General features: G+C 40.7%; 1 protein-coding gene across 7 annotated transcripts in view; it reads right to left on the bottom strand.

Moving 5' to 3' along the window:
- ACC (acetyl-CoA carboxylase) overlaps nucleotides 1-15585 on the bottom strand; it is a 333790-nt gene that overhangs the window by 16457 nt on the left and 301748 nt on the right. For all 7 annotated transcript variants that reach the window (XM_071665546.1, XM_071665545.1, XM_071665542.1 and 4 more), the window contains one exon: nucleotides 7920-8121. In XM_071665546.1, the coding sequence (XP_071521647.1) occupies nucleotides 7920-8121 (202 nt within the window). The remainder of the gene's footprint in view (nucleotides 1-7919; nucleotides 8122-15585) is intronic.

The raw sequence follows: 15585 nt of genomic DNA, 5'->3' as shown, positions 1-15585 counted from the left end.
GTTTCATGATGAATACAAATCTGTGGTTAAAATATCGTTTGGTCCTCTTCATGATATATCTTACATGATTATTTCAAATATAGAAGTGTATCAATATCTTATGTTTAAAGTTTGAAACAAATAATTTTTTCAGATAAAAAATACCTTGAAATATTACCTGCAATTTTTGGATACTAATCGCAGAAAAATAGGTTTCCTTTAAAAACTCATAATAAGAAGTATTTTTCATGCTGAATACAAATCTGGGATCAAAATATTGCTTGATCCTCCATATGAACTTTAATTACCCTCTATAATAAAGTAATTTTCAAAGTGTCATCTGATTATTGGTATTGTATTTACTGGGTAAGCATCGAGAACTCAGAGTACTCAATCATTATATGTTTTCCATGATTATTTCCAGTATAGAATTCTTTCAATATCTTAGGTACAGTAGGGGTGAGGGTCAAGTCAATTGGGAGGTGAGTTTGAATGGAGAAAAACTGGAGGAAGTGAAGTGTTTTAGATATCTGGGAGTGGATCTGTCAGCGGATGGAACCATGGAAGCGGAAGTGGATCATAGGGTGGGGGAGGGGGCGAAAATTTTGGGAGCCTTGAAAAATGTGTGGAAGTCGAGAACATTATCTCGGAAAGCAAAAATGGGTATGTTTGAGGGAATAGTGGTTCCAACAATGTTGTATGGTTGCGAGGCGTGGGCTATGGATAGAGATGTGCGCAGGAGGATGGATGTGCTAGAAATGAGATGTTTGAGGACAATGTGTGGTGTGAGGTGGTTTGATCGAGTAAGTAACGTAAGGGTAAGAGAGAGGTGTGGAAATAAAAAGAGCGTGGTTGAGAGAGCAGAAGAGGGTGTTTTGAAATGGTTTGGGCACATGGAGAGAATGAGTGAGGAGAGATTGACCAAGAGGATATATGTGTCGGAGGTGGAGGGAACGAGGAGAAGAGGGAGACCAAATTGGAGGTGGAAAGATGGAGTGAAAAAGATTTTGTGTGATCGGGGCCTGAACATGCAGGAGGGTGAAAGGAGGGCAAGAAATAGAGTGAATTGGAGTCATGTGGTATACAGGGGTTGACGTGCTGTCAGTGGATTGAAGCAAGGCATGTGAAGCGTCTGGGGTAAACCATGGAAAGCTGTGTAGGTATGTATATTTGCGTGTGTGGACGTGTGTATGTACATGTGTATGGGGGGGGGGTTGGGCCATTTCTTTCGTCTGTTTCCTTGCGCTACCTCGCAAACGCGGGAGACAGCGACAAAGTATAAAAAAAAAAAAAAAAAAAAAAAAAAAAAAAAAAAAAAAAAAAGTTTTTTGAGCTAAAAAATACCCTGAACTACTACCTGCAATTTTTGGTACTTTTTGCAGAAAATATTTCCTTTAAAAACTTATCATCAATCGTATTTTTCATCCTGAATACAAATATGGGGTTAAAATATTTGGTTGTCCTTATGGCCTTTAATCAAGCTGTTAAATGACATCAATTCTAAAGTATCATCTAATCATTTACTTCTTGTTCACTGGGTAAGTATCAATAACACGGAGTATTACTATATTTTTTCCATGATCATTTCCATTATAGAAGTGTTCCAATATCTTGTTTCACTTTTGGAACAAAATGTTTTCTAGCTAATAAATACCCTGAAGTTTTACCTGCAATTTTTGCTACTTTTCGCAGAAAAATAGATCTCCTATAAAAACTCATGATAAGAAGTATTTTTTATGCTGAATACAGATCTGGGGTTGAAACATCATTTGGTTAAGTTGTTTAAAGAACTCAATTTTAAAGTATCATCTTATTATCGGTTTTGTATTTACTGGGTAAGTATCATTAACTGAGAGCATTATGATATATTTCCCATGATTACTTCAAGTATAGAAGTGTTTCAGTATCTTATGTTTCAATTTTGAAACAAACATTTTTTTTGAGCTAAAACATACCATGAACTCAAATCTGGGGTTAAAATATCGTTTGGTCCTACTTATAAACTTTAATTAACCTGTGTAATGAACTCAATTTTAAAGTATCATCTGATTATTGGAATTGTATTTACTGAGTAAGTATCAATAACTCAGAGCATTATGATATACTTTCTATGATTATTGCAAGTATAGAAGTGTTTCAATATCTTATGTTTCAATTTTAAAACAAAAAGTTTTGTGAACTAAAAATACCCTGAAGTATTACTGCAAGTTTTGGTAATTTTTGCAGGAACACAGATTTCCTTTAAAAAATCAATATATGAAGTATTCTTCATGCTGAATATAAATTTGGGGTTAAAATAGTTGGGTCCTCATTATGACCTTAAAATCAGCTGTTAAATGAAGTGAATTCTATAGTATCATCTGATTATTTGAACTATATTTACTGGGTAAGTATCGGTAAGTCAGAGCATTATAATATATGTTCCATGATTATTTCAAGTATAGAGGTGTTTCAATATCTAATGTTTCAATTTTGTAACAAAATGTTTTTTGAGCTAAAAAATACCGAAATATTTATTACGTGCAATTTTTGGTACTTTTCACAGAAAAATAGATTTCTTTTAAAAACTCATTATAAGAAGTATTTTTCACGCTGAATATAAATCTGGGCGGAAAATATTGCTTAATCCTCCTAATAACGTTTGATTAAGCTGTTAAATGAAGTCAATTTTAAAGTATCATCTGATTATTGGAATCATATTTACTGGATAAGTATTGGTAACTCAGAGCATTATATATTTTCCATGATTATTTCAAGTACAGAAATGTTTCAATATCTTATGTTTCAATTTTGAACAATAAGTTTTTTGAGGTAAAAAAAATACCCTGTAATATTTGGTACTTTTCGCAGAAAAAAAGATTTCCTTTAAAAACTCAATATAAGATGTAAGGCATGTGTACGTGTAGGAAGAGAGGAAAGTGATTGGTTCTCAGTGAATGTAGGTTTGCGGCAGGGGTGTGTGATGTCTCCATGGTTGTTTAATTTGTTTATGGATGGGGTTGTTAGGGAGGTGAATGCAAGAGTTTTGGAAAGAGGGGCAAGTAAGAAGTCTGTTGGGGATGAGAGAGCTTGGGAAGTGAGTCAGTTGTTGTTCGCTGATGATACAGCGCTGGTGGCTGATTCATGTGAGAAACTGCAGAAGCTGGTGACTGAGTTTGGTAAAGTGTGTGAAAGAAGAAAGTTAAGAGTAAATGTGAATAAGAGCAAGGTTATTAGGTACAGTAGGGTTGAGGGTCAAGTCAATTGGGAGGTGAGTTTGAATGGAGAAAAACTGGAGGAAGTGAAGTTTTAGATATCTGGGAGTGGATCTGGCAGCGGATGGAACCATGGAAGTGGAAGTGGATCATAGGGTGGGGGAGGAGGTGAAAATTCTGGGAGCCTTGAAGAATGTGTGGAAGTCGAGAACATTATCTCGGAAAGCAAAAATGGGTATGTTTGAAGGAATAGTGGTTCCAACAATGTTGTATGGTTGTGAGGCATGGGCTATGGATAGAGTTGTGCGCAGGAGGATGGATGTGCTGGAAATGAGATGTTTGAGGACAATGTGTGGTGTGAGGTGGTTTGATCGAGTAAGTAACGTAAGGGTAAGAGAGATGTGTGGAAATAAAAAGAGCGTGGTTGAGAGAGCAGAAGAGGGTGTTTTGAAATGGTTTGGGCACATGGAGAGAATGAGTAAGGAAAGATTGACCAAGAGGATATATGTGTCGGAGGTGGAGGGAACGAGGAGAAGAGGGAGACCAAATTGGAGGTGGAAAGATGGAGTGAAAAAGATTTTGTGTGATCGGGGCCTGAACATGCAGGAGGGTGAAAGGAGGGCAAGGAATAGAGTGAATTGGAGCGATGTGGTATACCGGGGTTGACGTGCTGTCAGTGGATTGAATCAAGGCATGTGAAGCGTCTGGGGTAAACCATGGAAAGCTGTGTAGGTATGTATATTTGCGTGTGTGGACGTATGTATATACATGTGTATGGGGGTGGGTTGGGCCATTTCTTTTGTCTGTTTCCTTGCACTACCTCGCAAACGCAGGAGACAGCGACAAAGCAAAAAAAAAAAAAAAAAAAAAAAGAAGTATTTTTCATGCTTAATATAAATCTGGGGTTAAAACGTCATTTAGTACTGCTTATGACCTTTAATTAAGCTCTTGAATGATGTCAGTTCTAAAGAAGCATTCGATTATTGGAATCGTATTCACTGGGTAAGTATCGGTAACTCAGAGCATTATGATACATTTTCCAAGATTATTTCAAATATAGAAGTGTTTCAATATCTTATGTTTTAATTTCGAAACAAAAAGTTTTTTAGCTACAAAATACCCTGCAATTTTTGGTACTTTTAGCAGAAAAATAGATTTCCTATAAAAACTCATTTTTTTTTTTTTTTTTTTTTATACTTTGTCGCTGTCTCCCGCGTTTGCGAGGTAGCGCAAGGAAACAGACGAAAGAAATGGCCCAACCCCCCCATACACATGTATATACATATGTCCACACACGCAAATATACATACCTACACAGCTTTCCATGGTTTACCCCAGACGCTTCACGTGCCTTGATTCAATCCACTGACAGCACGTCAACCCCGGTATACCACATCGCTCCAATTCACTCTATTCCTTGCCCTCCTTTCACCCTCCTGCATGTTCAGGCCCCGATCACACAAAATCTTTTTCACTCCATCTTTCCACCTCCAATTTGGTCTCCCTCTTCTCCTCGTTCCCTCCACCTCCGACACATATATCCTCTTGGTCAATCTTTCCTCACTCATTCTCTCCATGTGCCCAAACCACTTCAAAACACCCTCTTCTGCTCTCTCAACCACGCTCTTTTTATTTCCACACATCTCTCTTACCCTTACGTTACTCACTCGATGAAACCACCTCACACCACACATTGTCCTCAAACATCTCATTTCCAGCACATCCATCCTCCTGCGCACAACTCTATCCATAGCCCACGCCTCGCAACCATACAACATTGTTGGAACCACTATTCCTTCAAACATACCCATTTTTGCTTTCCGAGATAATGTTCTCGACTTCCACACATTCTTCAAGGCCCCCAGAATTTTCGCCCCCTCCCCCACCCTATGATCCACTTCCGCTTCCATGGTTCCATCCGCTGCCAGATCCACTCCCAGATATCTAAAACACTTCACTTCCTCCAGTTTTTCTCCATTCAAACTCACCTCCCAATTGACTTGACCCTCAACCCTACTGTACCTAATAACCTTGCTCTTATTCACATTTACTCTTAACTTTCTTCTTCCACACACTTTACCAAACTCAGTCACCAGCTTCTGCAGTTTCTCACATGAATCAGCCACCAGCGCTGTATCATCAGCGAACAACAACTGACTCACTTCCCAAGCTCTCTCATCCCCAACAGACTTCATACTTGCCCCTCTTTCCAAAACTCTTGCATTTACCTCCCTAACAACCCCATCCATAAACAAATTAAACAACCATGGAGACATCACACACCCCTGCCGCAAACCTACATTCACTGAGAACCAATCACTTTCCTCTCTTCACATGCCTTACATCCTCGATAAAAACTTTTCACTGCTTCTAACAACTTTCCTCCCACACCATATATTCTTAATACCTTCCACAGAGCATCTCTATCAACTCTATCATATGCCTTCTCCAGATCCATAAATGCTACATACAAATCCATTTGCTTTTCTAAGTATTTCTCACATACATTCTTCAAAGCAAACACCTGATCCACACATCCTCTACCACTTCTGAAACCACACTGCTCTTCCCCAATCTGATGCTCTGTACATGCCTTCACCCTCTCAATCAATACCCTCCCATATAATTTACCAGGAATACTCATTATAAGAAGTATTTTTCAAGCTGATTACAAATCTGGAGTTAAAATATCATTTTTTCCTCATTATGACCTTAAATAAGCTGTTAAATGAAGTCAATTTTAAGTATCATCTGGTCATGAATCGTAATTTACTGGGTAGTATCAGTAATTAATAGCATTACAAAATATTTGGTTCTCAGTGAATGTAGGTTTGCGGCAGGGGTGTGTGATGTCTCCATGGTTGTTTAATTTGTTTATGGATGGGGTTCTTAGGGAGGTGAATGCAAGAGTTTTGGAAAGAGGGGCAAGTATGAAGTCTGTTGGGGATGAGAGAGCTTGGGAAGTGAGTCAGTTGTTGTTCGCTGATGATACAGCGCTGGTGGCTGATTCATGTGAGAAACTGCAGAAGCTGGTGACTGAGTTTGGTAAAGTGTGTGAAAGAAGAAAGTTAAGAGTAAATGTGAATAAGAGCAAGGTTATTAGGTACAGTAGGGTTGAGGGTCAAGTCAATTGGGAGGTGAGTTTGAATGGAGAAAAACTGGAGGAAGTGCAGTAGGGTTGAGGGTCAAGTCAATTGGGAGGTGAGTTTGAATGGAGAAAAACTGGAGGAAGTGAAGTGTTTTAGATATCTGGGAGTGGATCTGGCAGCGGATGGAACCATGGAAGTGGAAGTGGATCATAGGGTGGGGGAGGAGGCGAAAATTCTGGGAGCCTTGAAGAATGTGTGGAAGTCGAGAACATTATCTCGGAAAGCAAAAATGGGTATGTTTGAAGGAATAGTGGTTCCAACAATGTTGTATGGTTGTGAGGCGTGGGCTATGGATAGAGTTGTGCGCAGGAGGATGGATGTGCTGGAAATGAGATGTTTGAGGACAATGTGTGGTGTGAGGTGGTTTGATCGAGTAAGTAACGTAAGGGTAAGAGAGATGTGTGGAAATAAAAAGAGCGTGGTTGAGAGAGCAGAAGAGGGTGTTTTGAAATGGTTTGGGCACATGGAGAGAATGAGTAAGGAAAGATTGACCAAGAGGATATATGTGTCGGAGGTGGAGGGAACGAGGAGAAGAGGGAGACCAAATTGGAGGTGGAAAGATGGAGTGAAAAAGATTTTGTGTGATCGGGGCCTGAACATGCAGGAGGGTGAAAGGAGGGCAAGGAATAGAGTGAATTGGAGCGATGTGGTATACCGGGGTTGACGTGCTGTCAGTGGATTGAATCAAGGCATGTGAAGCGTCTGGGGTAAACCATGGAAAGCTGTGTAGGTATGTATATTTGCGTGTGTGGACGTATGTATATACATGTGTATGGGGGTGGGTTGGGCCATTTCTTTTGTCTGTTTCCTTGCGCTACCTCGCAAACGCGGGAGACAGCGACAAAGCAAAAAAAAAAAAGAAAAAAAAAAAAAGAAGTATTTTTCATGCTTAATATAAATCTGGGGTTAAAATGTCATTTAGTACTGCTTATGACCTTTAATTAAGCTCTTGAATGATGTCAGTTCTAAAGAAGCATTCGATTATTGGAATCGTATTCACTGGGTAAGTATCGGTAACTCAGAGCATTATGATACATTTTCCAAGATTATTTCAAATATAGAAGTGTTTCAATATCTTATGTTTTAATTTCGAAACAAAAAGTTTTTTAGCTACAAAATACCCTGCAATTTTTGGTACTTTTAGCAGAAAAATAGATTTCCTATAAAAACTCATTATAAGAAGTATTTTTCAAGCTGATTACAAATCTGGAGTTAAAATATCATTTTTTCCTCATTATGACCTTAAATTAAGCTGTTAAATGAAGTCAATTTTAAAGTATCATCTGGTCACTGAAATCGTAATTTACTGGGTTAGTATCAGTAATTAATAGCATTACAAAATATTTTTCTGATTTTCAAAGCATACCCCCAAGAACTGACTTATATGTACAAATATTAGAAATAAATATCTCTTAAGAACAAATATGTTCCTATAGATTAAAGATTTTTGATATTATGCTTCTAATTGGTGTCTCATACGTAAGTTTAGCTCACTTTTAGGTGTAGGCAATTCATAGTTATTACATTAATCATTTCACTAATATCAAAAAACTAATATTTATGGCCATGCAATACATCAGAAGAAGAGGGAAATTACCTGATGATACATTGGCATCAACAATTCCTGTCTCTCCTGGATTTTCTTTTTAATGGAGGATCGTTCATCTGGTGACAGGTCCGGCTCAATTAGGGCTTTGTTTAACCTATGAATGGTAGGGTCCAAACGTGACATAGCTTTGACAAGGTCTTTCTTCTTAAACTTTATCTCCACTGTTCCTTCAGGCTCTAGGACTCCTCCTCTAATGAATAAAAGAAACAAAACAATATAGAAACAAACAATATAATTTCTTACTTGTTCTAATAATCCTGGGTGAAAATAAACTAAAACCCAGATCCAGTTACACAAAAGATAAAATTTGTTCCTTTATCTTTCAACTCTTTTCATACCTGTTTGCCATTTCTTATGATAGCAAGGTAGTAGTACCAAATACAGATGAAGAATGGCCTCATTCACTCTCTAGATATCATGAATAATTACCAAAGCCCATACATAACAAGGCCCCATAGACCTTTACATGCTTTCTCCTGACTGCTTCATACCCCCTACTACATCCCAGTGACAGCACATTGCCCTCTGTTCACCACATTGCTCCAAGTTGCTCTATCCCATGCAAACCTTGCACCATTATGCATCTTCAGGTCCTAACCCCTGAAAGCCTCCCTCACTCCAAAATTCCACCTTCTCCTCAGTTTCCCTCTTTTCCTTGTTACCTATTCTCTCATGATACAATCATCTATATAGTGGAGGGCTAAACAAGTTTTCACTCAAAATCTTTTTCACTCCATCTTTCCACCTCCAATTTGGTCTCCCACTTCTCCTCGTTCCCTCCACCTCCAACACATATATCCTCTTGGTCAATCTTTCCTCACTCATTCTCTCCATGTGACCAAACCATTTCAAAACACCCTCTTCTGCTCTCTCAACCACGCTCTTTTTATTTCCACACATCTCTCTTACCCTTACATTACTTACTCGATCAAACCACCTCACACCACATATTGTCCTCAAACATCTCATTTCCAGCACATCCACCCTCCTGCGCACAACTCTATCCATAGCACACGCCTCGCAACCATACAACATTGTTGGAACCACTATTCCTTCAAACATAGCCATTTTTGCTTTCCGAGATAATGTTCTCGACTTCCACACATTCTTCAAGGCTCCCAGGATTTTCGCCCCCTCCCCCAACCTATGATTCACTTCCACTTCCATGGTTCCATCTGCTGCCAGATCCACTCCTAGATATCTAAAACACTTTACTTCCTCCAGTTTTTCTCCATTCAAACTTACCTCCCAATTAACTTGACCCTCAACCCTACTGTACCTAATAACCTTGCTCTTATTCACATTTACTCTTAACTTTCTTCTTTCACGCACTTTACCAAACTCAGTCACCAGCTTCTGCAGTTTCTCACATGAATCAGCCACCAGCGCTGTATCATCAGCGAACAACAACTGACTCACTTCCCAAGCTCTCTCATCCACAACAGACTTCATACTTGCCCCTCTTTCCAAAACTCTTGCATTCACCTCCCTAACAACCCCATCCATAAACAAATTAAACAACCATGGAGACATCTCACACCCCTGCCGCAAACCTACATTCACTGAGAACCAATCACTTTCCTCTCTTCCTACACGTACACATGCCTTACATCCTCGATAAAAACTTTTCACTGCTTCTAACAACTTGTCCTCTCACACCATATATTCTTAGTACCTTCCACAGAGCATCTCTATCAACTCTATCATATGCCTTCTCCAGATCCATAAATGCTACATACAAATCCATTTGCTTTTCTAAGTATTTCTCACATACATTCTTCAAAGAAAACACCTGATCCACACATCCTCTGCCACTTCTGAAACCACACTGCTCTTCCCCAATCTGATGCTCTGTACATGCCTTCACTCTCTCAATCAATATCCTACCATATAATTTACCAGGAATACTCAACAAACTTATACCTCTGTAATTTGAGCACTCACTCTTATCCCCTTTGCCTTTGTACAATGGCACTATGCATGCATTCCGCCAATCCTCAGGCACCTCACCATGAATCATACATACATTAAATAATATATATATATATATCCCTGGGGATAGGGGAGAAAGAATACTTCCCACGTATTCCCTGCGTGTCGTAGAAGGCGACTAAAAGGGAAGGGAGCGGGGGCTGGAAATCCTCCCCTCTCAATTTTTTTAATTTTCCAAAAGAAGGAACAGAGAAGGGGGCCAGGTGAGGATATTCCCTCAATGGCCCAGCTCTCTGTTCTTAACGCTACCTCGCTAACGCAGGAAATGGCGAATAGTTTGAAAAAAAAAAAAAAAAAATATATATATAAATATATATATATATATATATATATATATATATATATATATATCCCTGGGGATAGGGGATTAAGAATACTTCCCACGTATTCCCTGCGTGTCGTAGAAGGCGACTAAAAGGGGAGGGAGCGGGGGGGCTGGAAATCCTCCCCTCTCGTTTTTTTTTTTTTTATTTTCCAAAAGAAGGAACAGAGGGGGCCAGGTGAGGATATTCCAAAAAAGGCCCAGTCCTCTGTTCTTAACGCTACCTTGCTAATGCGGGAAATGGCGAATAGTTTAAAAGAAAAAAAAGAATATATATATATATATATATATATATATATATATATATATTCTCCTAAGCTCACTTACTCTCACCACTCTCTTCACCCCAACATTCTCTCTTCTTTTCTGCTGCTCCCAAGTGTTTTGGGAGCAGCTGAATGAGTGTGTTAGTGGTTTTGATGTAAAAGACCGGGTTATAGTGATGGGTGATTTGAATGCAAAGGTGAGTAATGTGGCAGTTGAGGGAATAATTGGTATACATGGAGTGTTCAGTGTTGTAAATGGAAATGGTGAAGAGCTTGTAGATTTATGTGCTGAAAAAGGACTGGTGATTGGAAATACCTGGTTTAAAAAGCTGGTGGCTGATTCATGTGAGAAACTGCAGAAGCTGGTGACTGAGTTTGGTAAAGTGTGTGGAAGAAGAAAGTTGAGAGTAAATGTGAATAAGAGCAAGGTTATTAGGTACAGTAGGGGTGAGGGTCAAGTCAATTGGGAGGTGAGTTTGAATGGAGAAAAACTGGAGGAAGTGAAGTGTTTTAGATATCTGGGAGTGGATCTGTCAGCGGATGGAACCATGGAAGCGGAAGTGGATCATAGGGTGGGGGAGGGGGCGAAAATTTTGGGAGCCTTGAAAAATGTGTGGAAGTCGAGAACATTATCTCGGAAAGCGAAAATGGGTATGTTTCAGGGAATAGTGGTTCCAACAATGTTGTATGGTTGCGAGGCGTGGGCTATGGATAGAGATGTGCGCAGGAGGATGGATGTGCTGGAAATGAGATGTTTGAGGACAATGTGTGGTGTGAGGTGGTTTGATCGAGTAAGTAACGTAAGGGTAAGAGAGATGTGTGGAAATAAAAAGAGCGTGGTTGAGAGAGCAGAAGAGGGTGTTTTGAAATGGTTTGGGCACATGGAGAGAATGAGTGAGGAGAGATTGACCAAGAGGATATATGTGTCGGAGGTGGAGGGAACGAGGAGAAGAGGGAGACCAAATTGGAGGTGGAAAGATGGAGTGAAAAAGATTTTGTGTGATCGGGGCCTGAACATGCAGGAGGGTGAAAGGAGGGCAAGGAATAGAGTGAATTGGAGTCATGTGGTATACAGGGGTTGACGTGCTGTCAGTGGATTGAATCAGGGCATGTGAAGCGTCTGGGGTAAACCATGGAAAGCTGTGTAGGTATGTATATTTGCGTGTGTGGACGTGTGTATGTACATGTGTATGGGGGGGGGGGTTGGGCCATTTTCTTTCGTCTGTTTCCTTGCGCTACCTCGCAAACGCGGGAGACAGCGACAAAGTATAAAAAAAAAAAAAAAAAAAAAAAAAATACGTAAGTATACGTATGTAAGTAGGAGAGATGGCCAGAGAGCGTTATTGGATTACATGTTAATTGATAGACGCACGAAAGAGAGACTTTTGGATGTTAATGTGCTGAGAGGTGCAACTGGAGGGATGTCTGATCATTATCTTGTGGAGGCAAAGGTGAAGATTTGTGGGGGTTTTCAGAAAAGAAGAGAGAATGTTGGGGTGAAGAGAGTGGTGAGAGTACGTGAGCTTGGGAAGGAGACTTGTATGAGGAAGTACCAGGAGAGACTGAGTACAGAATGGAAAAAGGTGAGAACAAAGGAGGTAAGGGGAGTGGGGGAGGAATGGGATGTATTTAGGGAAGCAGTGATGGCTTGCGCAAAAGATGCTTGTGGCGTGAAAAGCGTGGGAGGTGGGTTGATTAGAAAAGGTAGTGAGTGGTGGAATGAAGAAGTAAGATTATTAGTGAAAGAGAAGAGAGAGACATTTGAACGATTTTTGCAGGGAAAAAATGCAGATGAGTGGGAGAGGTCAAGAGAAAGGTGCAAGAGGTGAAAAAGAGGGCAAATGAGAGTTGGGGCAAGAGAGTATCATTAAATTTCAGGGAGAATAAAAAGATGTTTTGGAAGGAGGTAAATAAAGTGCGTAAGACAAGGGAGCAAATGGGAACTTCAGTGAAGGGGGCAAATGGGGAGGTGATAACAAGTAGTGGTGATGTGAGAAGGAGATGGAGTGAGTATTTTGAAGGTTTGTTGAATGTGTTTGATGATAGAGTGGCAGATGTGGGGTGTCTTGGTCGAGGTGGTGTGCAAAGTGAGAGGGTTGGGGAAAATGATTTGGTAAATAGAGAAGAAGTAGTAAAAGCTTTACGGAAGATGAAAGCCGGCAAAGCAGCAGGTTTGGATGGCATATGATAGAGTTGATAGAGATGCTCTGTGGAAGGTATTAAGAATATATGGTGTGGGAGGCAAGTTGTTAGAAGCAGTGAAAAGTTTTTATCGAGGATGTAAGGCATGTGTACGTGTAGGAAGAGAGGAAAGTGATTGGTTCTCAGTGAATGTAGGTTTGCGGCAGGGGTGTGTGATGTCTCCATGGTTGTTTAATTTGTTTATGGATGGGGTTGTGAGGGAGGTGAATGCAAGAGTTTTGGAAAGAGGGGCAAGTATGAAGTCTGTTGTGGATGAGAGAGCTTGGGAAGTGAGTCAGTTGTTGTTCGATGATGATACAGCGCAGGTGGCTGATTCGTGTGAGAAACTGCAGAAGCTGGTGACTGAGTTTGGTAAAGTGTGTGAAAGAAGAAAGTTAAGATTAAATGTGAATAAGAGCAAGGTTATTAGGTACAGTAGGGTTGAGGGTCAAGTCAATTGGGAGGTAAGTTTGAATGGAGAAAAGCTGGAGGAAGTGAAGTGTTTTAGATATCTGGGAGTGGATCTGGCAGCGGATGGAACCATGGAAGCGGAAGTGAGTCATAGGGTGGGGGAGGGGGCGAAAATTCTGGGAGCCTTGAAGAATGTTTGGAAGTCGAGAACATTATCTCGGAAAGCAAAGATGGGTATGTTTGAAGGAATAGTGGTTCCAACAATGTTGTATGGTTGCGAGGCGTGGGCTATGGATAGAGTTGTGCGGAGGAGGGTGGATGTGCTGGAAATGAGATGTTTGAGGACAATATGTGGTGTGAGGTGGTTTGATCGAGTAAGTAATGTAAGGGTGAGAGAGATGTGTGGAAATAAAAAGAGTGTGGTTGAGAGAGCAGAAGAGGGTGTTTTGAAATGGTTTGGTCACATGGAGAGAATGAGTGGGGAAAGATTGACCAAGAGGATATATGTGTCAGAGGTGGAGGGAACGAGGAAAATGATTTGGTAAACAGAGAAGAGGTAGTAAAAGCTTTGCGGAAGATGAAAGCCGGCAAGGCAGCAGGATTGGATGGTATTGCAGTGGAATTTATTAAAAAAGGGGGTGACTGTATTATTGACTGGTTGGTAAGGTTATTTAATGTATGTATGACTCATGGTGAGGTGCCTGAGGATTGGCGGAATGCGTGCATAGTGCCATTGTACAAAGGCAAAGGGGATAAGAGCGAGTGCTCAAATTACAGAGGTATAAGTTTGTTGAGTATTCCTGGTAAATTATATGGGAGGGTATTGATTGAGAGGGTGAAGGCATGTACAGAGCATCAGATTGGGGAAGAGCAGTGTGGTTTCAGAAGTGGTAGAGGATGTGTGGATCAGGTGTTTGCTTTGAAGAATGTATGTGAGAAATACTTAGAAAAGCAAATGGATTTGTATGTAGCATTTATGGATCTGGAGAAGGCATATGATAGAGTTGATAGAGATGCTCTGTGGAAGGTATTAAGAATATATGGTGTGGGAGGAAAGTTGTTAGAAGCAGTGAAAAGTTTTTATCGAGGATGTAAGGCATGTGTACGTGTAGGAAGAGAGGAAAGTGATTGGTTCTCAGTGAATGTAGGTTTGCGGCAGGGGTGTGTGATGTCTCCATGGTTGTTTAATTTGTTTATGGATGGGGTTGTTAGGGAGGTAAATGCAAGAGTTTTGGAAAGAGGGGCAAGTATGAAGTCTGTTGTGGATGAGAGAGCTTGGGAAGTGAGTCAGCTGCTGTTCGCTGATGATACAGCGCTGGTGGCTGATTCATGTGAGAAACTGCAGAAGCTGGTGACTGAGTTCGGTAAAGTGTGTCAAAGAAGAAAGTTAAGATTAAATGTGAATAAGAGCAAGGTTATTAGGTACAGTAGGGTTGAGGGTCAAGTCAATTGGGAGGTAAGTTTGAATGGAGAAAAGCTGGAGGAAGTGAAGTGTTTTAGATATCTGGGAGTGGATCTGGCAGCGGATGGAACCATGGAAGCGGAAGTGGATCATAGGGTGGGGGAGGGGGCGAAAATTCTGGGGGCCTTGAAGAATGTGTGGAAGTCGAGAACATTATCTCGGAAAGCAAAAATGGGTATGTTTGAAGGAATAGTGGTTCCAACAATGTTGTATGGTTGCGAGGCGTGGGCTATGGATAGAGTTGTGCGCAGGAGGATGGATGTGCTGGAAATGAGATGTTTGAGGACAATGTGTGGTGTGAGGTGGTTTGATCGGGTGAGTAACGTAAGGGTAAGAGAGATGTGTGGAAATAAAAAGAGCGTGGTTGAGAGAGCAGAAGAGGGTGTTTTGAAGTGGTTTGGGCACATGGAGAGAATGAGTGAGGAAAGATTGACCAAGAGGATATATGTGTCGGAGGTGGAGGGAACGAGGAGAAGAGGGAGACCAAATTGGAGGTGGAAAGATGGAGTGAAAAAGATTTTGTGTGATCGGGGCCTGAACATGCAGGAGGGTGAAAGGAGGGCAAGGAATAGAGTGATTTGGAGCGATGTGGTATACCGGGGTTGACGTGCTGTCAGTGGATTGAATCAAGGCATGTGAAGCGTCTGGGGTAAACCATGGAAAGCTGTGTAGGTATGTATATTTGCATGTGTGGACGTATGTATATACATGTGTATGGGGGGGGTTGGGCCATTTCTTTCGTCTGTTTCCTTGCGCTACCTCGCAAACGCGGGAGACAGCGACAAAGTATAATAAAAAAAAAAATAAATAATATATATTTTATCCCTGGGGATAGGGTAGAAAGAATAATTCCCACATATTCCCTGCGTGTCATAGAAGGCGACTAAAAGGGAAGGGAGCAGGGGTCTGGAAATCCTCCCCTCTCTCTCTTTTTTTTTTTTTTTCCAAAAGTAGGAACAGAGAAGGGGGCCAGGTGAGGATATTCCCTCAAAGGCCCAGTCCTCTGTTCTTAACGCTACC

Source organism: Panulirus ornatus, chromosome 10 (assembly GCF_036320965.1).
Source record: "Panulirus ornatus isolate Po-2019 chromosome 10, ASM3632096v1, whole genome shotgun sequence".
Taxonomy (NCBI): domain Eukaryota; kingdom Metazoa; phylum Arthropoda; class Malacostraca; order Decapoda; family Palinuridae; genus Panulirus; species Panulirus ornatus.
Note: the sequence above shows the minus strand (reverse complement) of the source record. Positions and strands in the feature narration are given on the sequence as shown.